At 43.7% G+C, this 24,506-nt stretch overlaps 1 protein-coding gene across 25 annotated transcripts in view; it reads right to left on the bottom strand.

Moving 5' to 3' along the window:
• Window positions 1-243: 243 nt before the first annotated feature.
• The window catches only part of TRPM8 (transient receptor potential cation channel subfamily M member 8), a 152,488-nt gene continuing 128,225 nt past the window's right edge, over window positions 244-24,506 (bottom strand). For 9 of the 25 annotated variants that reach the window (XM_054209575.1, XM_054209574.1, XM_054209572.1 and 6 more), the window contains 13 exons: window positions 23,467-23,596; window positions 20,827-20,972; window positions 19,971-20,083; window positions 19,286-19,502; window positions 15,606-15,697; window positions 15,205-15,346; window positions 13,579-13,750; window positions 13,162-13,339; window positions 10,188-10,378; window positions 7,792-7,891; window positions 6,460-6,493; window positions 4,445-4,531; window positions 245-2,523 (listed from right to left, as the gene is read on the bottom strand). In XM_054209575.1, coding sequence (XP_054065550.1) covers window positions 4,481-4,531; window positions 6,460-6,493; window positions 7,792-7,891; window positions 10,188-10,378; window positions 13,162-13,339; window positions 13,579-13,750; window positions 15,205-15,346; window positions 15,606-15,697; window positions 19,286-19,502; window positions 19,971-20,083; window positions 20,827-20,972; window positions 23,467-23,596 — 1,566 coding nt within the window. In that variant the 3' untranslated portion in view covers window positions 245-2,523; window positions 4,445-4,480. Of the gene's footprint in view, window positions 2,524-4,444; window positions 4,532-6,459; window positions 6,494-7,791; window positions 7,892-10,187; window positions 10,379-13,161; window positions 13,340-13,578; window positions 13,751-15,204; window positions 15,347-15,605; window positions 15,698-17,457; window positions 19,209-19,285; window positions 19,503-19,970; window positions 20,084-20,826; window positions 20,973-23,466; window positions 23,597-24,506 lie in introns of those variants that run through there. The other 16 variants (XM_054209564.1, XM_054209567.1, XM_054209565.1 and 13 more) reach the window with 5 other exon arrangements.

Here is a 24,506-nt window from a genome sequence, read left to right as displayed (position 1 = left end):
CCAGTGTGACACCCAAGGGCAGGGGTGGGAGAGCGCAACAGGGAGCCCCGTGGCCACCCTGGCCCCGCATCGGGTAGTCAGGGATCCACAGCCACTGGGCCCAATGCTGCTGCTGGTGCCCAGCAGCAGTGGGGCTGGGAGGGACCCCCGGGGGTTGGGGGTCACCAATGAACCTGATGGCCACCTCTCACATGGACTCCTGGGGGCTCTGCAGGTACAGCAGGGACTGGTCAGGTACTCGTCTGCTCTGCTGCTGTTCTCTGCCAGCTGGAGAGAGCGCAAGGGGATAGAGGGAAGGGTTGGCACAGACTCTCCCCCTTGGCCGGGCGGTCCCTGCACCCAGGACTGGCGTCTCCTGCCAGGACACCCGTGACGCTGGTGCCGGGGTCTGGAGGAAGCAGAGGGCTGGGTGCTCCCCGGGAAGCTGCAGTGCCACCTGGCAGCCCCCAGCTGGGCTGGGGCTCCATTGGCACCCCCGGGCTGGAGGAAGGAGAGAAGCCTGGAGAAGAGCCTGAGGGATGGAGCGTGTGTGGGGTGCAGGCTGGCAGCCATGGGCTGCAGCAGTGGGCAGGGACAGACTCCCGGTTTGTGCCTTTTAGAACATGGTTCTAAGTTACATTCACCATTTTGCAAGAGAACAGATCACTAGGGCTCCTGACAATACACTGCAGGGTTTATATAAGAATGAACTAAAGCATAATTTTCACATTCAAGGCATACAAATGACATTGGAAAAAATAATTTCTAGAAAGGAAACTTATCTCAATAATTTACGATGCAAGCTAAGTGCCATGGAAGTCATTGAAAGCCTAGTCCTTTATAAATGTTTTAACAGGAAAACACAAGTATTTCCACACATAAACAAACAGCACTGCTATTGGTACTCTATATCCCCCAGGATCGTGTAATAATGGCATAGGGTAAAGTTAGGTAATGGGAAGCAACAAGGAAAGAGCGGTAACCTTTCTGATAATGCGTCATTACAGTTTTCCCTGTAAAACTATTCCATTTTCAGCTACCAAGACAAGGAGAGCAGCAGCTCTGGTAAACGATGCATTCATGTGCTGGCCTCCTCAGTCAGTAAAGCTGCACCTCACCCAGCTGTAGATACATTCCCCACATACAACAGCGCTTCATATCCCTGTACTGAAACAAACACCGAAACGGTCTTGTCCTGTCTTCACCTTCACCATCTTGCACCAACACGTTTTCACAGCAGACATGGACTGGAACATGCTCTTTTGCACAGAGGCAGGTCTGCGCACAGGCGCTGGTTTCTAGCCAGGCAGCAGATGGCTGTATTTCCACCTGGGGAGTGTTCTGCTTCAGCAGAAAGTCCCTCTCCACCTACCCAACTACTTGTCCGGAAACCTCCTGTGGCACCCACGTAAGCACCCACATATTCTGCCCGACAGCTCTCAGCCTAGCTGCAAGTCATGGTAAAGCGTATGGACTATGATAGCCATTGCCGGCAAAAGGAAAATACCTAAACCTTCAAAATCAAACATCTTGGGAGATCTTTCCTAGGCGCTGGGGAGGAAGATGGATACAATGCTTTGCAAGGTAAATAAATGCCATTCGTAGTGGTTTCCCGTCAGTCGGTAACGCACCTGGTTCTACCACAGAAAATGCCACAAGATTCAGCTGTTACTTTAGACAGAAAGCAGAAATAGCAACCTCACCATAGGAAGCATCACAATATTTAAAGCTGGCCAACAATCTCTTCTCCAATTCAAAATGCAAACTTCTGCAAACAGACATTTGAAAAAATTAAATTAATTGCAACGCTCCAAGTATACAACTTATCACTAAAGAAACAAAGATCGCACACCAGGCTTTTGGAAATACTTTCTAGATGAATTAAGTCTTTTCCATGCAGGGTTGCAATAGTTGAGCTTCTGCATTGCTGCACAGTTCCAGGTAGAGCGGGAAAAAGTCCACACTGTTCATGTAGAGTCTGAGATGTGGGTACAGGGTTGGACTAAAGGTTGCCTTTCTTCCAGGGGACGACGCTGAAATGTATCGTATTTTGGCATGCCAACATTACAGACTTCAGCAGGTCTGACAGACAGACCATGCAAGTAACAAGCTAGATCTGGCTACTACATGAAGGAGAGGGAAGGGAGATTGATTCATTAAGACAAGCAATTAGTGGATAAAGGAAACCCATGAACCGGCCCCCTTTGAGTGAAATTGAAAAGCAAAGTGATTTTGGCAGCAGCAGCAGAACTCTTGGAATTAGGAGTGCTTTTTAACAGCAGCTGACAAGGACTAATTGCTGCCATTGAACATCAGGGGAAATGAGGAAAAAGGAGAGCTTGGGTAACATGGGAGTCCTGCCAGGAGATAAACAGTCGTCTTAATGTTTTACCACCATCTTGCAAAAAGCAAGCAAAAAAAATAAAAAAGGGAAAAAAAAAATCCTAGTTACTCCTGCTGAGACACTGACACGTGGGTGGATCAGTTACCATTTGCTTGGTCGTTACTGCCAGCTCTGAGAAATTATTCCTGATGAATCGGTACCTGCGTGAGCAAAAGAAAAAATTTTAGAGCAGAGCTCCCAAGCCCACCTCAGCATTTTGCTTCCATCCTCGTGATACCAGCTCAGCAAATCGGATGTCTTGTGCCACACTTGGGATCGAGGAGCCATCCAGACCGTGGTGCCTTAGTGGAACTAGTCGTCAGGAAGTGAAAGCAAAAGAAACACCTGCATGCGAAGTACCGGCAAGGGCCAATCCAGCATCTCGTATCAAAGACAGTCAGCGAAGATTTAAAGCGCTCCCTTTCAGATGAGATAGCGTAATATACACATCTGCTTCCTGTGAGACACTAACCTCTCTGTTCACACCGTGACGTTAGTGCTGTGGACTGCCAAGGCTCAGCTTCAGAGTCAGGACAGCTCACGTGCAAAACAGTTTGATCACAACCGGGATGCCACCTAGACAGTTTACCAGGCATAAACTGGGAAGGGACTCCATTTTCCCGAGGCACTCATTACGTAATAATGAGAGGTCTTTTCCGCAACCTCCATCATAAACAGGTATCTTCTTTCCCAGGCTAGCTAACCATAACTCATTCGCTCCTTTCTACAGATTATGTTGGTAAGACCTGCAGTTCCTCTTGTCACTGTTCCGAACACTCTCCAGCCATTCCATCATCACCCTCGAAGCTCAGTGCTAACACTGGATGCTGTACCCAACAGAGGATTCATTCACTAGAAGCGTCAGGAGGACTACTTCATACCTCTCACAGGCAACAAAACCCCACCTATTTAATATTCCATTTCAGATGCTTTTCTGTAGAACTGCTGTCTCATCACATTTCCCCCCATTTTGTGCCTGTGGAGCCGGTAATTCCCAGGTAACTGTAAAATTTGCATTCGTTCTTACTGAATTGCAACCTATTTTTCAGCCCAACTGCAGCTATCTTTGATCTAAGCCAGCGCTGTTCCAAGTGGGGAGAGACTAGATGACCTTCAGAGTTCCATTATTCTACAGCTTATTCTCTAGATGACTTGGAGTTCACTGCATGTAAGAAAAAGCCCAGTAACTAGCAATCTTTGTAGATTTTATTAGGTACTTGCAAATCATTCATAACTCAACTGAACTTCAGGCCAAGTGAATATGGAGTTATCCCTAAAAAAATGGTGAGACAACTGATTCAAGAAGGTTTGGCACAGGTATAAATCGTCTTGCAGAAAATCCCCTCTATGCGGGAAAGAGCCGGGCTCTAATGTTCAGGCTGATCAAGTCATTCCAGATTGTCCTCGTCGACAGTTACACTTCTAAACCTGCTGTCTTTAAAGAAGACAGGAGTTCACTGCGTCCATCAATATTCTGCCTGGCTTTCACATCCCACTGGAACCTGTGGCTCCAATCGAGTTCTTCCGCAAAACTTGCTGAAAAAGGACCCAGAGCTCATGACTTGACACTAAACTGCAGCTGTGGAGACTTTGGGTCAACTCCTCATTCTACAGTTTATTGTACAGGACACAGGAAGGCTACAGTGATCTGCCATAATGCCCCACTTTGGAAATGGGAAAATAAACAATTCTGTCTTTTCTATGTGGTGTTTACGTTCTTCAGAGTTAAAATGAACGGGCTGTGAAGGATACAGCACAGAAACTCCTAATTTTCTAGAGGGTCTCCAGCACAAAGACAACTAAAATAACCTTGGGTTATTCCCAGTTTTTCAAAGGCAAGGGAGCAAAATAAGATATTTTAAACGATGCCAAAAATCGTCAGAAACGCCAGATGGAAAATTATATTTTTCAGAAAAAACAAACGCAGAACAGAACTTAGCTCTTATTTCTTTCCAAATATTAGACGACATCAATACAAGCATCAATAATTAATACTAACTCTTCTTCCAAAGACATACCAATTTAACATCACAGATGCTGATAACTTACTCAAGTTGGGGAACGGATTTAAAGAGGGCTTACCCTGCTCAGGTAGCTGCTCTTGGGTTTCAGCTGCCTTCATTTGATTTTGCTGGAAATCTCTTTCAGAAGGCCTTTCAAATCAGAGAGCTTAAGAATTAAAAAAAAAAAAAAAAAAAAAATCTTTGTTTATATATAAAGTCAATCTAATTATTCAAGTCAATGTTATTCCAACAGATGATGGCAGCTTGGGATGAGGGGAAAGGAAGAGAACAAAACAAGCAAGCAGTAGTAAGTACCTTGAAATACCCTAGAACATACCCTAGAAAATTCCATACAACATCAGCAACAACAGGTATAAACCCCTTTATGTGAACTCCTCCCTCCCTGGCTCCCCTGTGGATGCCAGCCACCACTTTGAAAGCAATAACTGACTGCTTTTTGTATTCCGTAGTCACACTGTGGTGGCAAATGAAGCAGTGTTAATATTGCTTTTCACAGGAAAGCAATTCTAATAAGTAATATGAGTAACGAGTCGTTGCCTCTCCAAATATTATACCAAATGCAACAGTGCTTGAAAGGACACTTGGAATTACAGTTTTCGTCAATGCAATTAATGCAGTGAGCCCCAATGCATATGTATTTCACCTAGTTAACAAGCAGGCATCATGACAGCTACAAGGTCCCATCGATACTCCATCCCTTGCGCTCCTTCAAAGCGGAGATTGCAGATCAGTGGAGTTTTGCGGAGCATTCATTCTGACACACGGAGCTGCCTTCAAACCTTCCCCATGCCATATCTGAACTCTATTATTCCGCATCGTGTTTAAAGAAAAGTTTCCCCCATGATCAAGGCTCATGCCTAGGACTCAGTTACATCCTCAGATGTTTTTGGGACATCGTCTGAAGTGAGAGCCAGTGAGATATCCCTGGAATGCCTTGCTCTGAAAGGCACTACTCCTAAGCACTGGCCTTGGTACATTTCTGACATTAAAGCTGAAGGCAGGAACAGACAAAACAGCTTGCTGTAAGTTATTCTCTCAGACAATAAGAGGTACAATTTGGGTATTACTTTTCGGTAGAGAATTAAGGCTATCGTGTTTCCTTTCAGTTTCAAGAGGAGCATCACTAGACACATACTTGGTCGCTCACCATTTCCATTTCAGTCTTGAAAGCAAGCTATTATTTGGTAATCTATATTATCTGACAGCAATGAAAAGAAACCTTCCGAAGTATATGTGGGCCTTTTCACCCTTGGACTTCTAAAAAGGGTGTGCTCTTCACACCAATGCAGCTCCCCACTTCACAGGCAAAATACATAATTCAATCAAGCCCTCAAAAAAACACCCACTGTAAAGGTCTTTTCAGTGCCACAGTCAAAAAGTATACTTGTATGACAATTCTGATCATGATGTGCTCTCTAGTAGATCAGCAGCTTTATATTGCTTCAGCACAGGATGTTTCTGTGAATCAGATGGGATTTGTTGATTTTAATCATAATTAAAGGTCTTCCTACCCTGCACTATGTATGGAGCATCCTTTGTTTACCCATCAGGTATCACCTGTGTTATCTGAAGGCTTGCCACAATATATCTGAACTGCCACTTAATTTTATAAACAGAGGCTAAACAAGCAAAGACAAAACCCAGGATTAATTACCTCATGCCTTCAGTACTAGAAGCTAAACTTGACAGGACATGTGTTTGAGAAGGGTATACCATAAGTGTGTAATGCCCCTTCTTCCCATTGGCGTTTCACGGGCCTGTTACACAGCAGAATATTGAAGTTTTATAAGAGAGAAGTTATTTTTACTTCTATTAATTCCAATAAGGAATACTGAGAAACACTTCTTCAGTGCTAAGCAAGAATCTTTCTACTTCATTTTCCAGCACAATATGAAGCTACATACGGAATCAAAAGTGCAAAGGAGCACATTAAAAAAGCTCAATTAAAATGGGGTCCTGGCAATAGTGACAAAGATTACACGTGACTCTTGGCGACGCTCATTTTCCTTGTGGACCACTGCCTGCTTTACCAGACAGAGGCACATCCCCCTGAGAAGCCTGAAACACAAGTACCTTTGAATCCAGTTGTCTAAATCGATGCGCCATCCTGAAAACAGAAAGCGAGCATTGAGTCCAGCAGAAAAGTCTTGTCTAGCCCCCCTCCCACATTTGCAAAACTGTGCAGAACTGCTTTGCAGAAGTTTATCTGGGGCTAAGAGATCCAGTCCTCATCTTTGGCCAAAGAGTGGAGCTAAGGCGACTACAGCCAGAGGTCAGTTACAAAACAGATTGTCTGCAGACACCCCTGCTTGGGAAGACCAAGCCTTTAATCCTTCCAAGAAGGCAGGGCTGCAGGTGGCTTGGCATTGTTTTTATTGCAAGTATATTAGCTATCATATGAATTACCATGCTATTCCATTTGCCTTGTCAAGACTCTTCTGCTTCCACTATAAAAGCTATTTTTTTGCATTTGTTTGTCTTTTTATCTGATGCTGAATGCCTCTGGGTAGTCTTAACATAAACACTTACTTGTGGACAGCAATGTCCACAGCAGGGGCAAAAGGGCATGGATGAGTCTGGTCTTTCCCACCCATTTTTATCAGCTCTTCCCTTACATTTCATTTGGGGAAATACTCAAGCTGCTGGAAGCTAGCTACAAAATGAAGCTATCATACACAGCAGGTTACTGTTGCTGTTTTCTAGCTTTCTTTATATTTCTCTTTCCTCTTATCCTATTACTCTGAAAACACTGAGACAGATGCCAAAGGTAAAATGTCATGATCTGGCAGTCAGAGAAGAGTAGTCCAAGACATCAACCTTCAAATACTACCATTACAAATAGCATCCTTCCCTCTCCAGAGGTCTTTCCTACTCATTCTATTAAGTATAGATCTCTGTATAGATTGATGCCAGGGGAATGCTTGATATTTCAGATCTAATACTAAATATTCTCCGATAACTGCATAATGTTACAAAACTAGTCAGCTATAGCACTGCTCTCCATGATGAGACCTCAAAACAGTATAGGAAGATAACATTTTCTCCTCTGGTGGTAAAATAGAAATATTCGAGTGCAGAAAGGTTAAATCATTTGAGAAATACCATGACAGACATTTGGAACAAGCGTGTTTAATACGTCTACCCAGCTACGGTGTGCGTAATATGCCATTATAACCCTTGCAATATTGCCATTAGCATTTTACCAGCCTAATCAATTCTTTCTGAAGGCAGTCTGCAGCAGCTGACAAAACCCCATCATTCTACTTAAAAAGAAAAGGCCCATTTATGCTGAGTTTATTTATCTACTCATTAGTTTGTAAACATATAGAGCTGCTGAAAACTTGCCTTCGCTAAAAATATTCAACAGAAAGTTAAGAGAGTGAAGACAAAGAAAGTCAGACATACTCTTCTGATGAATCATTTGCTTTGGTATTGATTTTGACAAGGTAGTTTTCCTTCATGACAGCTTCCCATGCCAGAATTTCATTGTCCTCATTTTTTGAGCCTGGAAAATGCATGTGAAAAAAAAGCAACAACACTACATTCAGTTAATTTGGCTTTCCAATGCCAAGATGGAAAAAGGCTGGGTTAGTGCTTGCAATCTGAAGCTAATGATTCCTCTCTCCGCATCCAGATCCTTCGCAGCCCCACTTCCCACCTGTGACACAGCTCTGCTAAACACGACATTAATGCATTTTACTGTATGCTCCTGGCAACCAGAGTTGGTTAAAAAAAGAAAATATGAACAAAAACCCCCACAAACTCCAAAAGTCTTTCTGGATTATTTTTTTTCTGTCTTGGTTAACGCAAATGCTTTGTAAAATAAATGGCAGACACTTCAACAGGCATAGGACGTTCCAGAAAGTTCCTATCTGGGTTTAAGCTTTCCCTTTGTTTATACATTATCCCATATTGGATCATTAAGAGTAACGCGTATTAAGAACCATGTTGTATGACTTATCATTGAACTAAAACCTTTCAAAACGATGAAGCATTGTCTTCTCTAAAAGGCATTGCCTGCTGATGCTGTAAATTAAGGAGTGACACAGAGCAAACCACTTGGAATCAAAGTCCTCCAGGACAATATTTCTGCATTTTATCCTGTTCCAACAGGACAGCACGAACCCATAGCTGGCAAATGACTGAAGTCCTATTTCCTCCACCCAGTGCTCCTCTGATACCAACACAGCCCCAGATACCAACAGGCATTTAAGCACCCAAATCCCAACCATTTCCAGGAATTAAGTGGGGAAGCCAGGATTTTGCAATAGACAACACATTAGCGAGCTTTCTCTGTGCAGTTCCCGGTTCCTGTCACCAGCTCAACTACAATGATATTCTGGCCTAAATTAATTCTTCCATTTGCTTTTAGAACTGCAACATCAACCGCGCATCACTTGGGCAGAAATATCTACAGTTAAACTGCCTCCCCAGCAAGGAAACCAAACAATGATTTGGACAGCCAAAAGGATTTAGTCAGTGCTAAGGAATTTTATACCCCAAAGCAGGCATCTTCCTCCTAAACTAATAACAAATCTAGCCTGTGCCGCGGGGCATCAGTCAGGTCGCTGATAGATGGGAGTAAGTCTGTCAATTAACTCAACTTATCCTCTCTCATCTGCTTCTGAATGGCCATGAAAAAAAAAAAAAAAAAAGAAAAAACACTCCATTTGTCGGGGGAAAAAAAGCTTGTTAAAACAATTCATATCTGTGCCCTCTGACAGAGTAAATAATGGGGAAATAGCTAAAGGACTGACTCAGCCACTCCTGAGTTTTTGAGGCAGGTTGTCCATTTGGCCATGCCCAGAGGGCCAGGAGACTCTCATTCTCTTTCAGTCACTCACCAGCAGGCAGAAGAGCCTCTGAAGAGAAGATTGTGCTCTGCTAGGCTGCCCTAGCAGCTCCTAGCTGTATTAGCTGGGAGACTGCAACGGAAGGATAGAAAGAAATGCAGCTCCAGAAGGTAGAGCGGCAAGCAGAGACTAAGACCAACTCTTATACAATTCACCTAACCATTCAGAGCGTGCAAGGTCAGGGATCTCTGCCACTTGGGAGCAGTGCAGGAGGGATGCACTATCAGGCGCTAATGACAAATGGGATGGTTTACATTTTTCATGAAAACCATGAAGATGACTTTCAGATGCTGCAGGTTCTGGATGAATTTATTCAGTGCTCTAATGCAAAAAAAACCAAACAAACAAACAAAAAAAAAAAAACCACAAAACCTTCACAGCTAGGAAGCAGCACACGCAGCCCTAAACTGATAGGATTAATTTGAAGACTTAATTGATTTACATACATACATGAGGTAATTCTGCCTTGAAATGGCTTGGACAAGAAATCACTGGATAACTCTGCAGAGTACTCAAGTAGAGCAGGTCTCACTGTAGAACACAAATGCTCTCTCACCACACCAAACCCAAAGCTACTGGGGGTGGGGATCACAACAATGCTCAGTTGGAGTTTTAGCATAAGAAGTTAGGAGCATAATTCCCCATATCCCAGAGAGAGCGCACCTTAAGCCCTGAAGGAAGATTATGGCTGCAAAGCAGCCAGAGGCTTTGATTTGAATCTTACCGAAGAGATTTCCAGCAACGTAGTGGATTTGCATTCGATAGAGAACATGAATGAGCTGCTCCTCATTTCCAGTACAACCTCCTCCTCCTCCAAGGTCTACACCGCCCTTGAAAATTTCCCACCAAAACACTAACTGCCTGGTTTAAGCACAGTATGCCATAGAAGAGTTGCAATGCACCTGCCACAGAGCTGACTTTTAGGCAGTAAGGAATAATCCAACTCACAACAAATAGATGGCTCTTTACTTTCTTTCTTACAGCAGCATTTGAAACATTTCCTTAGCGCCATGAATATGTAGGCAAAGATGACGAAAGGGAAGGGGATAGTCAAGCGACTGCAGTATTCTTGGACCAAGAAGTAACGCTGGAACTTCCACACCTGGTCGTTGTTCTCTTGGACTGATCCAACAGTGTAACTAATAGGTGAAGAAAGAGAAAATACATACAGTGTTAGTTATTCAAAGGCCTCCATCAGAGCCAAGTAAGACCGCTTTTCTCTTTATTATACCAGGGCATGTTTTTGTAAAGTCATCCTGCAGATGGTATTTTTTACTGATTAGGAGGTTATTGAGTTTGTCCTCCTTTTTAGAGAAATTTGAAAACAGAACTAAGACAGTAGGAAAAAAAAAACAACCCTGAAGTTACAAATAAACTGGAAAAAACAGGAACAGACAGAAAACACTTCACATACTTCCACTACCTTAGCTCTAGGCAACTTTCTTCCAGCCTAGACACATGAGAACAGGATGTTTCTTTGCAAGACACTGTGTCTCATTAATTCATCAGCTAACTTCTTTCTAAGAAAAAAAAAAAACCACCCTAAAAATAGAACATTTACAAAAAATGAGAAGCTCCTGAGACTTGTAGTAGAGGCATTAAGAATGCTCCAGGCATGGATCAAACCTGCTGTACTAAGCACTGTTTGAACCCAGCAAAGCAACAACCACAAGAGCAAACAGCCCACAGACTGCCTGACCTTCCGCTGCTGACATTAAGTGCCAGATGCATCCTTCCAAAACGCCTGTGTTGAGATCCTAACAGACCCTTACACAAGTTAAGCTAAAACCTTCACCTGTAGGAAATTACCTTTTGTTTTAGAAGATAAATACAATCCTGAATTTCAGAAGTCTCTAAAAATGTAATATTCACCCTTTTCAGCTAATGCATACCGGATGCAAAGAAAAAGTTGGGTTCTCTGTTGTTAAAATTAATATATAATTGTAATTAAAATTAATATATAATTGTAATTACAACATATAGAGACATTGATTGGACTGGTAACTAATAGACATCACCGTTATTAACGACTGACAAATACTACGTACAGACTGGGCTTAGGACGAGCCATCACAGATTCACACATTTCTAACCGCATCAAGAAAAAAAAACACCTGGGACTGCTGTTTGCCCACCAGGCTTCCTGAGCGCAGTACAATCCAGTGCTCACGCTTGATTACGTTGTTTGGTCTATTGTTAAAATGAACCATGCAAAGCTCTGAGAGCGTCGTTAGAGAATGCATGCCGGTTCCTTCCACAAAATAAGCTGAGCTGGCAAAAACTAGGTTTTTACTGGCATAACTGGATAAATGAGAACTTTTATTGCTAGATGCTGTTAAAATATGCATTTTAACAAATATCAAAGGCTTCTAGGATAGAGCTGGCTTATTGCTATGCTTTCCTTTATTAACGTGAATTGACTTCACCCTTTCTAGGCAGTATAAGCATTGTCTTCTGTTCCCAGGTCCTGTGCAGGTTAGGAAAATACATGTACAAAAACCAGATATGCTGTACCAGTCCTAGCTGCCTCGCCAAAAATCACATTTCTGACTTGTCTTTGGAGTCCAGATGAGCACGGGGAGAAAGGTTTAGAGCTGAGGGGGGAGCAGATCCCAAAGCTGAAGGGGTTCTCAACTCATCACATTAATACATCTCATCTCAGGCCAGACAAAAGCTGTACTGGCATTCGGAAGGGAGATCCTCTTGAGGCAAACCAAGAGTCCTTTGTGCTTCTTGTAAATACTCTTGTTGCCAAAGCAAATTCCTGCCAAGCCTGTCACTGCCGAGGTACTATCAAAACACACAAAAATAAACAGAGAGGACCTCAAGAATGATGCCATGGGGTTGTAAGTATATTTTTTTTGTGCTGCAAGGGAATGTAAAGCAGAAAATAAGCAGGCCTGGGAATGAGAAGAGAGCCACAGCACCAATCCAACTGTATTCACAAGTCAGAAGTGAGACAGGAGGGCACCACATTCCACAAGTCTGATACAAGGACTTCCCATTTTTAACTCAAGTCTCTGTCAGAGCTTGCAATGTAAACACCAAAGACTTCTGGAAGAAGCTGAGGAAACTTTTCCCTGTGGACCACATATGTTTTTTCTCTTGCTGGTCCCAATGCAGCCCATGTATATTTGATAACGTGTGCAACAGCAACCATTTTTATTTGGCAAATCAGTGCTGGCTATGTGATACAGTCAGCTGTTACCAGCACCACATTTCAGGTGTCTGATCCATCTGCATGGTCTAACACTTCACAAGATACCAGAATAGACCTCCTGACTGGTAGACCCACAGACAGATAAATTGCCATATAAAAACAGAGGTGATGGCATTTTTCAAGACAAAGTCCTTTTGTATGTCCCAGGGAGATGCAGCCCATTGCCTGTGGTATAAGTCAGAACAATAAATAGCAGGCCCACCAGAGCAGTAACACACACATCATCATCACCCAGCTGTTCTGGTTAATAAAACCATAGCGTTATAAAAAGACGGTGATAGTAACTGTTATAAAAAGACAGTGATAGTAACTCATTTATTCATTCTAGGCAAGGTCAGTTGTACAGCAACTCACACTTGGTAAGGCACTGACCCAGCTATCACGCGCCGTGTGAGCCACAGGGGTTTGCGCTAAGCCCACTGTGCAAAGGATGCTTAGAGAAGTAGTAAAAGGACAGGCAGCAATCCATCCCCGGCACATTGTACCAGTTTTCATCAGTCTGCTGCAAGAAATGGAGAAATGCCTTTGTTCACCTTCCCACACCACCCTTCAACTGAGAGGTCTCTTTCAAGTTGGGAACTCTGTCCAGACTACTCCCAGCAATTCCTCTGCAAAAGATACAAGCAGACTCCAAGGCCTGACTTCACACCGTTTTCCAGAACTTCATTGCCTCTCCCAGAGGGCTATGGATTTATTACATACCCAAACATGGCCACCAGCAGATTCACAAGGAGGATGTTAGTTGAGAGCATGTAAATACAGACAAGTGGAATGGTAATCCACTCTGGGAAGCGGGGTTGGTTGTTGGCATCCAGCTCCACGCATAAGGGCTTGGACTCATTGCCGGAAAAGGTACAGCGGTCAAAGTTGTAGGTGGTACCTCAGAGGGCGAGAGTAGAGAGCAAACAGTGAGCCCTCTCCCGCTTTTTCTGTTGAGTACAGCCCCAATTACTGCTACCGACCACAATATGAGTGGCTTCCTCCTTCCTCGCCCCCCCATGAGACATAAAACTTGCATTGTCGCTGCTTGGAGGAAAGGGGTCAACACAGGACTGCACAACCACTGAAAGAACAGAGCGTTCCACCCGCCCAGGAGAGCTTCCCACAGAAAATAGGTACCGTCAACATCATCAGGATACTGGCCAAACATAGCCAGGTATGGCTCATAGATGACGGATCGAAATATCCACTCCCAGCGGTGCTCGTTCTTCCTCAGGATGCCTTGCCTGGCCACACCAAAGGCCACCATCCACACAGCAAAGAGAAACAGGAAGAAGAAGACATCTATCATCTGAAAAAGGACAACAAGCAAACGTCTTAGTGTCCCACTGTGTGCCTGTTGCAAGCCACACGTGGCTTCTTTTCTCCCTGATTTGATATTAGGGAGGAGAACAAATATTAGAAAAGCCCACACAAGTTAGCACCATTCCAATGCAAGTTTTCAGATCACTGCTCCATAAATTTACCGTCACCAACACGCATACACAAATAATTCACCATTCCCACTCAGGGAACTTCAAAAATGTTTATGCAACCATAAAAGCAAGGCACATTTCAGAATACAGGATGTCCCCCTGGCATCAGACAGGCTCCACCCACAGAAGCAAGTTCCACATGCAAAGACTATTTATGCAACAACTGTAGCTGCAAACCCTGCAGCCGAGCGTCAGGTAAAAACGGCCACCACTTCTGAAAATGCCACTTTGGGTGGCTTCAAACCAGCATTCATAGTCTAGACACTCCAGCTAACAGTTTCACGAATGTCTAGCTCTTAACACTATACAGGTTACTGAAGACTGGTAATGTCCCAGCTGAGCTTCTCTGTTTGTTGCAGACCCACCTCCACCAACATCTGCTCTTCCACTAGCCCCAGGCATCTTTATTATTAGACTTACTCAAAAGCCATCTCTTTTGAAGAAGGACAAACAAGAGAAAGATGTACAGGAAACAATCCTGTGTTGCTGCTTACACATCATAAGGTGATCTAGGACCAGGTCATCTCTAGACTTCAGCTTTGCAGCAGCAGTACATGGCAAAAGAAAGGCTTTCTGGGTAAGCAGCTGCAGACTACGCCGTTACTCCCATTGTCACCACACAGATGGTTTTTCAATTCCATGTACAAGGTCAGCTCCAGGTGACAGGCACAAATTCAAGCAGACCTACTCCAGCTCTCCAGTGCTCCTCATTCCCACACCCACAGTAAGCCACATCTGTATTATACGGAATCCCACTGTCTTCCTATTACCTTTCCCAGTCTGCTACCAAACATCCCCTCCAGCTACAAAGGACAGAATTAGCCCAGCCACTCCACGAGAGGCTCCTCACCACCCGCTTCTCCAGTTACGTGTGTGACCGATGCAGTGGAAGACAGAAATACTCCTCCTCTACCATTTATCATCATCTCATTTGGGGAACGCTCATGTGAGCGACAAGAGGGATGGAATAAACCACTGAAACATTTGAGACATGTAAGACAAGAGCTACCAGGAAGCAAATTTCCTCTTCTGTTCTTCCGCCTGATCTTTATTCTCTGTCCCTGTGCAGAGGGAAAGAAAAAGGCCCTGCTCTTAATTAGGTCCAATTTAAATCTCAATTAATCCTGTTTAGCAGATTTAAGAGAAGGAGAGAACTTGCTGCCATCATCAGAACAGTGGTGATTTTCACTTTTGGCGGGGGGGAGGGGGGGCGGGGAAAGGCGTCACATCATTTATTTAGACTCTTCTTGAATAGCTGCCAGAATCTTACCATCCTCTGCAGCATAATTATTTTGGGTCCTAGATTCCTGCTAACTGTGAAAATATGGATCAGCCTCAGAGTAAAAACTATGTAGTCCAAACAGAAAATGACTCTCCCAGAATACCAAGAGCTTTCATCAGATGAGTGAAGCCTGATGGAGACAGTAAAAGAAAATAAAGAGAAGCATTGGGTAAAGCATGCAGAAGTCTGGTAAAAAGACACTGAAAGATGTTCCCTAATCACTTTATTTTATTTCTTTATTTGCTTTTACAGATTTAGAGTAAAGACTTGGCAGTATTTCAGGGCATTTCACGAACATGTCGTTTCCCAAAAATCCCAGTACAGGCTGTAGTCAAAACCCCGGGAGGAAGCAAAGCCTTAATGTGGCCACAAGAAAAGACACTACTCACCTGAACACAATCCCTGCTATGAAGTAGAAGATTGCTAGCGTATCCATAACATTCCACAGATCTGAGAAATACTTACTGCCATTCATGTACCACTGGGAAGGAAAAAGAGCAGAAAGTAACCACCACACAGCACTGGCCAGCAACATGGGGAGCTCATCCACCCTCCCCTCTCCCCACCGGATGGCCTCATGGTAAATATTCCACCCACTGCAGCAGTAAGGATTGTTTCCTTGCCCAGTTAATATTTTGTCACACGTAATAGGTACACCAGAGTTCACACTGCTTTTAATTTCCCCCAAAAGAGGGGTTTAAATATATCCAGCAATGCCAGAAATTACTGGCAACATGTTTTTACCATTAACTTCTAAAAGGACCGTAGGTCAAGATTTTCTGTGTTTAGAGCTCCTGAACAGATTTTTCTCCTGCAGTCCAGATGTCCTAAGCTAATGCTCTTACACTGGGACCAGTTAAGCACATCGGTGACACAGCGATTGCACCAGAGTACAGGTTCCTGTGCTCAAAGGACGTAACCCAACCACACGGGTGCTTGTGCACGGGGAAGAACAGCCCTGACAAGAGCCGAGATGAGGTACTTAGTGCTCACGCGTGTATACACATGCTGCCAGGGGACCTCAGGGCAGATCATGGTATGGTCCAGCAGAACTGCTGCCAAACGGGTCAGAGGAGTCTTGGTGTGACTCCTCAAGAGCAGATGAAACACTGGGAGAGGCAGGAGGGTCACTGTTTCGGGGCAGCTGAAGTATTCTGGCTTCTCTTTCTTCACAGAGCTGATTCAGTAATCTGTCCCTGGCTACACGCACATGCTTTTGATCAAAGATGCAGATTTAATTTATTCTTTTAATTACCTGGTGCTCTATTTCTGAATTGCAAGTCTAGTGAGAATCTTTGCCCGTTCCCAGGCGGTACTGCACCCTGGATCCAACATCTGTGCAAGAACCAACTTCTGGATCCAATCCAGAGGTGACTCATTAGGACAAGCAGCTTAACCAGGAGAAACCTCTGCCAGGCCTGAAGCAATAGACTGAGTCCCTGATCATAATTCTTTTTAATCTTCATTGAAATAATCAAAGCTTAGTAACCACTGATCAGTACGCTCTCTGTAACTGGCATATCCAAGGAAGGCAATTCTGCTCTCAGTACTTTTAGGGGAAACAGGCATTAATGGGAGTTTTCTTCTAAATGCAGAAGATCCACTGTACTATACCAGTTGAACAATTGTTGCATTTTCTTCACGTGATGGGATGCATCGCTAAAGATGGACAGTTGTGGCAGCTACCAGGGTGTCAGGCTCAAGATACTACCAGACACTATTTCTGTTTCAGCATCTTGGGACCCGCACACATTTTTCTTACTACTTGAGGTACCAAAGGTGGAGCACTGAGTGGGGACAGCATGTCTGACACCCATGACATCGGGTTGTCTCTGTCTAGTAACTCCCTGTATCAAACGTAAGTTGTCTTGCTATACATGACAGTGAAGCAGTTTTATGGGAAAAGCTAGATGCATATGGTCCAAACGTCTTTCACAAAGCAATAAGTGTATCACTGCACTACAGCTGTATGGAATGCAGCAGGTTTAAGCCTGATGCCTCTTCTATTAAGGGCACAATTGTGGATGGAGAAAGGAAATGGGTTTTGGTGTTAAGCAGAAACAGAGAGAAAACAGGCAGATGTGTATAAACAAGTGGGAACAACCGAGACTGCAGTGCAGTTCAGTCCTTCAAATATCAAGCGGTTCCCACTGGTAAGAGTGCACCGAGGTTCCATCCGGATTCCTTCTCCATTTGAGAAAACGGGGCTTTCCTGCACACCCCACGAGTCTACCCACTCACCTGGCTGGAGGCTACATCCATGTGGCTAAGAAGATAGCAGGAAAAAGGCATCTCCAATTTCACTATTGCCATGACAGCTCTAAACGGGATATGAAAAAGTAGGTCCGGCTAGTTAAAAATCTCTAGGACCATCAGAAGTGAAAACAGGGCTGAGCCCGAGGCTTACACTTCAGATACAGTTCAGTTCTGCTGAACGGTGAAACAACCTGCTTTAAATTTGGAACAATGTCTGGTAGCTGGCACTTCCTCCGACACACCACACTCTAATCAGAGGGCTGATTTCTCCCCAAAACTAGTTATCTGACTGCAGCAGCTACAGCGGGGCCGTGGGCAACGCTACTCTTACTTTTCCTTTGATATGAAAACAAAATCTGAGACATACCTCTTTTTTTTTTTTTTTTTTTCCAATATGAGGGACACAAATACTATTTTGACCGCAGAGTTAGACAAATACACATACAAATCTATCTTGGAGGAAGCCAGGGAGAAAGTTTCCTGAGAAACTGAGATGATTGGGACACTGCTCTGCATTCTGCTCCTTAGCAAAATAGGTTTGAAGCCAGGACAGTGACTTTAAGATAACTTTAAATCTTAGATAAACTCTCTGGTCTAGCTGCCTCCACTCTCACCATCAAATTGGTACAGCCAGCAGCCATTAATGGGATTACTGTGATCTGAAGCTGTTCTACTTGCTCAGGGTAGTGAGAAATAGTGACATTGGTAGGGAAAAAAGTTTCTGTCCCTAAGGCTTTCGCCAGGACTTTTGCTGGGTACACATGGGAAGTACAAGGTCAGGTCCAGAGACACCAGAACCTAAATCAGCAGAAACAGACACTCCATTAGTGTTTTCATTGCAACAGAGTCTTTTACTTTTTCCCCCATTTTCCTTAGCAAGTAAAGTTGCCTTAAACAGGGTACCACCTTGACTATTAAAAAGGAAAAAGATCACACAGCAAGTTAAGCACAGTAACATCAACATTCGGTAATGCCATTTGAGCTCAAGTAAGAAATGTTATTTCAGGGTGGTCTGATCCGGCAGATCACCCACAAACACTCACGTGGAGACTTAACACCTTCCAGCGCAATCAGAAAGCGACACCGCACTGAAACCACACACCCCTTTCTCTTCCAGTTTCCCCAGCTTCTCCCCACTATTCTGAACACTGACTGGTAGAGACCAGCTTGCCTGAAAACCAACATGTTTCACGTGCCCCCTTACATATGAAGTGAGAAGAGTATCTACTATGCCGCTGGCTATAAAGGCAGTCCTGCACGCGGTTCCTACAGCAGCACCAGCCATGCAGGTAGTACAAAGTTGGTCCTTGGGACTACGTGAAACTAACAAAAACTGCATTTATGATTAAAAGATAAACAGAAATACATAATGATATGTCACTCATTGGTTAAAAAAAAAAAAAAAGGAGGGGTAGGATGTGGAGAAGAGAGGCAGGAATCACTTGATCTAGAGGTATACACCCAGATAAATGTGTTAATTCTAAGCTCCTGTTCTCAACTGCTTTGGCAATCCAAGTCAAGCGCTCCTGAGAAATATCTTCACTGGCATTAGCTTATCCACACAGCCTCAAAGTCAATACACATCCCACTTGGTGCATGGACACTGCAGCTATTGGGGAACAAAGAGCAATTAAACATCGGGGGGAAACAAAAAAAAAATTAACTGTGCCTTGAGTTGCCTGAACATCTCTCTCAAGAAGTGGCTCCCCAGTAACTTAAAAGCAGCTTGCACTGCCTTTCGCTACTAGCAGGGGAAAAACCACAAGGCTTTTAATCTAGCACTAAACATTTTTGGTTTGCAAGCGCTGCCTACTTGTCTCACTTCATCACAAAGAAGAATGAAGACCAGCACATAAAGGATCATCTCCAGCACGGTAGGTTCCTTCTGGAAATCCATAAGCAACACGTAGGCAAAGAGCAACAGGAAAGCGATGTAGAAGATGACGGTCCAGGAGAAGACCACAAAGGGGGAGGTGAAGAAAGACACATAATACAAGAAGAGTTTCTTGCTCTTCTCCACAGGCTTTTTCCTGAGGAATTGAAAGAGGGAAAAGGTCTCTAAGCATAGCTTTTATACCTGGAAACATTTGTGCTCTTCATTAATGTGAAAATGACAAAGGTGCAGTCTAGCACAGGACGTTATTTTAAAGGTAATGCTGTTCTGCATCCCCTGACTTCAGACACGCAGTTGACACATCTTAACTCCAGATCAGAGCAAGGACACGATCTGTCATAGGCTCATTCAGCCATTAAATGTCTTTATTTGAGAGTGGTTGAACACTGGAACAGGTTCCCCAGAGCGGCTGAGGAGTCTCCATCCTTGGAGATACTCAAAACCCAACTGGACACAGTCCTGGGCAACCTGCTCTAGCTGACCCTGCTTTGAGCAGGGAGTTGGTCTGGATGATCTCCAGAGGCCCCTTCCTGTCTGAATTGCCCTATGATTCTATGATTAGTTGACTCGCTTTGCTTCTGCTAATAAGAAGCCAGTTGATTACCTGAATGAGATGAAACCACAGCCTATTAAAGGGAAAAAGAACAGACACAGTAAAATCTTCCAGTTCTTAGTATCTCTTGAAATCTCTCCATACCACTGCTTGGAAAGGAAATTCTGCAGGGAAGAAGAAAATATCCTCGTTTGTTCTAACAGCAACAAAATAACTTTGGAATGCTATTAGAGGACATTTGATTCAGTAAAAAAGCACCAAAACTTTGAGATTTCAATCAAAATAACTGGGATTCCCATTTCAACAATACAGAAAGCTTTCTGAATCAGTAACAGTGTGCTGGTTCCTTAGTCTGGCGATCCTCCAGTCTACGTGATAAGGAGTTTAAAATGACACTGAACAGGACTTGACCTGATTTAGAAGGCACTTTGTGCTGGGCAGTACATCCACACAGTGCATACACGGAGTTGCACCAAGGGAGAAGTCAGTTCAGGCAGTCTTTATCATCTAGCTCATTCTGATTTACAGCTGTAAATCAAATCTTCCCCTCTTGACTTAGCATTTGTGCACAAATCAGCCACCTCCTATTTCAAGAAGAGGAGCCACACTCCCATCCTCTACTAGCAGCAGTCAGTGCTCCCTGGGATGCGTTTCACAGCACTACAGACGCTGGTTCTGTGAGCGTGCTGCAGGACACAGCTTTGGTGCGGCCACACAAAGCTCAGTGTTCACATGTCTGGGAAACCTTGCCCGGAGGCTCCCACTTCCGCAAGGACAGCGTCTGAGTATTGGCCTTTCACCAGCTGTTCACGAGGATGTAGCATTTTCACCGCAATAATATTCATTTTAAGCTACTCAGATCACAAGAGTTAGAGCAAACTGTGCACTTTCTTTCCACTGACATTACCTGCACCCCTGGCTGTGCGATGAACTGCTGGTCTTTAGCTTCCACTGCTAGTTCCAGACAATTGCTCCCTCCCCAGGCTTCACAGGAATAGGTCAGCAGCTGCTCAGCCAGATCTTCGTCATTGCTGTAGCACTCGGTGAACAGCTCTGGAAGAAAACAGCAGCCCCACACTGGGCTCCAACTTCAGACTCCATTTCCCACCTACTTGGGTTCAATTGTCTTCACCGACTTCCAAAGTTTATAATATTAAAGCATGCAGACACAAGAACTCTTTCCACATTTTCAGCATGGCAAAACAACGTGCGCATTGCTTTACAGCCCCGCTTGCAAGCATTAAGCTTTTATACAGAATTCATGTCTGGATGCAAACTGTAATATTAAATCAGCTCACACAGAGATACCATTAAGTTGAGTTCTGCACTAAAAAACTGAGTAAAAAAATATTAACTTCTGCTACTCAAATGACTCAGTGGATCTGCTTGTTTCATCTTCTTTTCATTCATTTAGCGCTGATCTAATGACACAGTCATAGCAGTCCCACATTAGCAGCAGAGTTGAACAACAAGGGCAGAATCTGATGCTTTTTCACTGGGAAATGCCTTGAAAACGTAGTTGTTTTAGAAGAGCTATGAGCATCTTATTCTGCCTCTAGATTTTTGTGCATAGAGTGAGAAATTATTTCTCTTTCCAGCTCTGGACGTTTCTCACTTGAAGGCGGTTCTGTTGGTGTACCTGTGACAGTGCACAACTGCCCTTAAGAATGATACAGCCTCTTATCAAACACACCAGGCTTCACTAGAAGCTCTTCAACGGCATGTTTTCCCAGGCATTTCCCAAACAGCTGTTACCATAACAGCAAGGATGCATGTGTACAGCAATACTTTCAGCTGGTATTACCACATACACTGCCATACACACAGATCTTGACGGACCGACTTCAATGAGACCTGTTTACGTCTCAGTGTCTCGCTAAATAATGAGGCCTGAGGGACATAGAAACCTTTAAGAAAGTCTATTTAAGCAGTTTTCACTTTGGGAAGGAGGAGTACTTTCTGGTAACAAGCAAGATATTTTCAGTGTGGCCTTGTGCCACTTCTTAGTGGACAGTGAAATACCTTTGCCCATATACACACAAAAATAAGGCTCAAGTTCAACAGGTCAATCCAAGAGCCCAAGAAAATCCAAGAGCCCAGGTCAATCAACGAGCCCAAGAAAAAGAACAGTCATGGTCTGCTTTTAGGAGCAATAAAACAATATCCATCTGTAGAGATTTTCGAGATTTGGCTAACCGAAGCCATGACTGAACTGATTGAGTCCTGATGGTAACAGCACCTCCATGAGAAGAGTGGACTAGAGGCCTCCAAAAGCCCTTTCCAGCAACATTTCTATGATTCCCTATTTGGCCTGCAGGGTTATTCCACCTTAACTGTCACCTAATCTGACTTATGGTGATGACAACAGATTGCTGGGCAGAATGCAGTTACAGATCCACTGTTTGCTGCACCAGGCAAGAGAACGCGGCCGTAACATATACTTCCTTCCAAGTTTAGGACCAAGGTCCGGCTGCACAGGGTGCACCACAGGTAAGCTTCATTATGGGTACCACAAATGAATCCCTGCTCTAGTATGTGCCAACTGTGCTGGCTTTCACTTGCATGTTTCCCTGAATAATCTGCAGGATAACTAGACACTGAGGAAACGTTAGCGTGATTGCTCATGAACAGGAAGTCCTTAAAAAAAAAAAAAAAAAACCATTCCCCTGCTCTCCTGTCACCCATTACCCTCATTAAGTAAGAAATTATTGGTCACTCCAGCCCATGAGATGCAGGGCTCAATTCTGAATCAATGACAATCATTTCAAACGGAGAAACTGAAGGTCATACAAAAGAAAAAAAGAAAATCTGAACTAGATCTGCATTCTCAATGGGAGACAGTATTGCATATTACCTTAGAATAAGGATTTTGCGCTTCAGAATTTAGGAATTCAACCCACTTTTTACCTGCAATTTATTCTCAGGCCCCAAAAGTACTCCTCCAAATTTGAAGGATGGCTCTTCTTTACCTGAATATTACCAGCACTCAGGCAGAAAGCTTCTCTTATTCTCTGTTCTTGCTATTTCTGGGCACCCTTCTTCAGCCTTGCCATTAGAGCTAGGTAGCTTTTCTTCCCAATGAAAAAAATTCCCTATCAACCCCCACGCACACCCCCAACACCCACTTTTGGAGCCAAACTGTTTAGACAGGACACAGTTTCTACTGGGAACAGATGGTATGGAAAAGATTTCCAGAAGTAAAAACACATTTTAACAGTAAACGGAAGCATTTAACGTGGATATCTAGTTTTCTAAATAAAGCTTTCTTTCTGCTTCCTTTTGAGATGTCATTTCTCTTGTTTATAAATCAGGCTGAATTTCTGGGCAGCATTTCAGGCAAATTCAATGAATTATCTTGCCTTGCCATATGCTGAATAAAACCAGCAGGGTTATCAGTTTGTTTTTCCGCACAAAATAAAAACCTCACTATGCAATCATTGCTACGCATCAGACCTGGAGATCATTAAAATGAGTAATGTTCCAAGAAAGGAAACAATTTCCTGACCCCTTCTATTAAAATTCTAAAGGACTTAGAGAAGGCACTTACCTACTGCTCTTGTCTCATACTCATTAGCGAGTTCCTCAGACTCACCAGCAGCATTTATATCGTTCTTCACCTTTGCCATGCTTTTCAGCAGCTTACTGGCCCCAAGGGCTGCCAAAGTGCAACCTCTGGTCTAGAGAGAGAGAGAGACAAGTCATGCAAAGCCCTCTGCAAAGAGAATGTGATAGGTTCTTTAAAAATTATCCCCCTTTTTTCCAGCTGCTCGGTTCCCAGTCAAGACTGGCAAACGAAGATCCAGTTCCTCAAAACGAGTGGTAACCATCAGTGTATTCTGTGACAACAACTTCGTGACAAGTCCAAAAAGTTTTGTGTTTAATAGCTACAGATCAGTTTTGCATCTCTGGCTGAAGATTCACAACAAGAGGGTCTGCTCCATCACAAGCTACACTACCATTTCCACTGGTGTGGAAACCAGTCTGGATCAGTTAGTTGGGTGAACCCTGAACTGGCCAAACTATGTCAGTCCATTCCATTCAAAACATCTACACGCACAGGGAACGTTCCGGACATGCAGACCAATGTGCAGACCAAGAGGCACTCTGTTTCAGACACGAAGACCAACATAAGCAGAAATATTCATTAGCTTTGCTTACATTAGCCCTGCATTTACAGCCTGTGAATTATGTATTTGATATAATCATCACTAAATGTTCTGTCTAATCAAAATTAGAAATGGATTTCAATCAAATACCTGGGATCAGAACACATCCATATTGTGGAATGGGTGGGAATGCAGCGCCCAAGCTTTAGCATAGAATCATTTAGGTTGGAAAAGACCCTTGGGATCATCGAGTCCAACCATCAACTCCAGTCTACAAAGTTCTCCCTTACACCATATCCCTTAACACCACATCTAAACGAGTCTTAAACACATCCAGGGATGGTGACTCCACCACCTCCCTGGGCAGCCTATTCCAGTGTCTGACCACTCTTTCTGTGAAACATGTTTTCCTAAACGTCCAGCCTAAACCTACCCTGCTGCAGCTTGAACCCATTCCCTCTTGTTCTATCACTAATTACCT

This window comes from Rissa tridactyla, chromosome 7, assembly GCF_028500815.1.
Source record: "Rissa tridactyla isolate bRisTri1 chromosome 7, bRisTri1.patW.cur.20221130, whole genome shotgun sequence".
Classification (NCBI taxonomy): Eukaryota; Metazoa; Chordata; class Aves; order Charadriiformes; family Laridae; genus Rissa; species Rissa tridactyla.
Note: the sequence above shows the minus strand (reverse complement) of the source record. Positions and strands in the feature narration are given on the sequence as shown.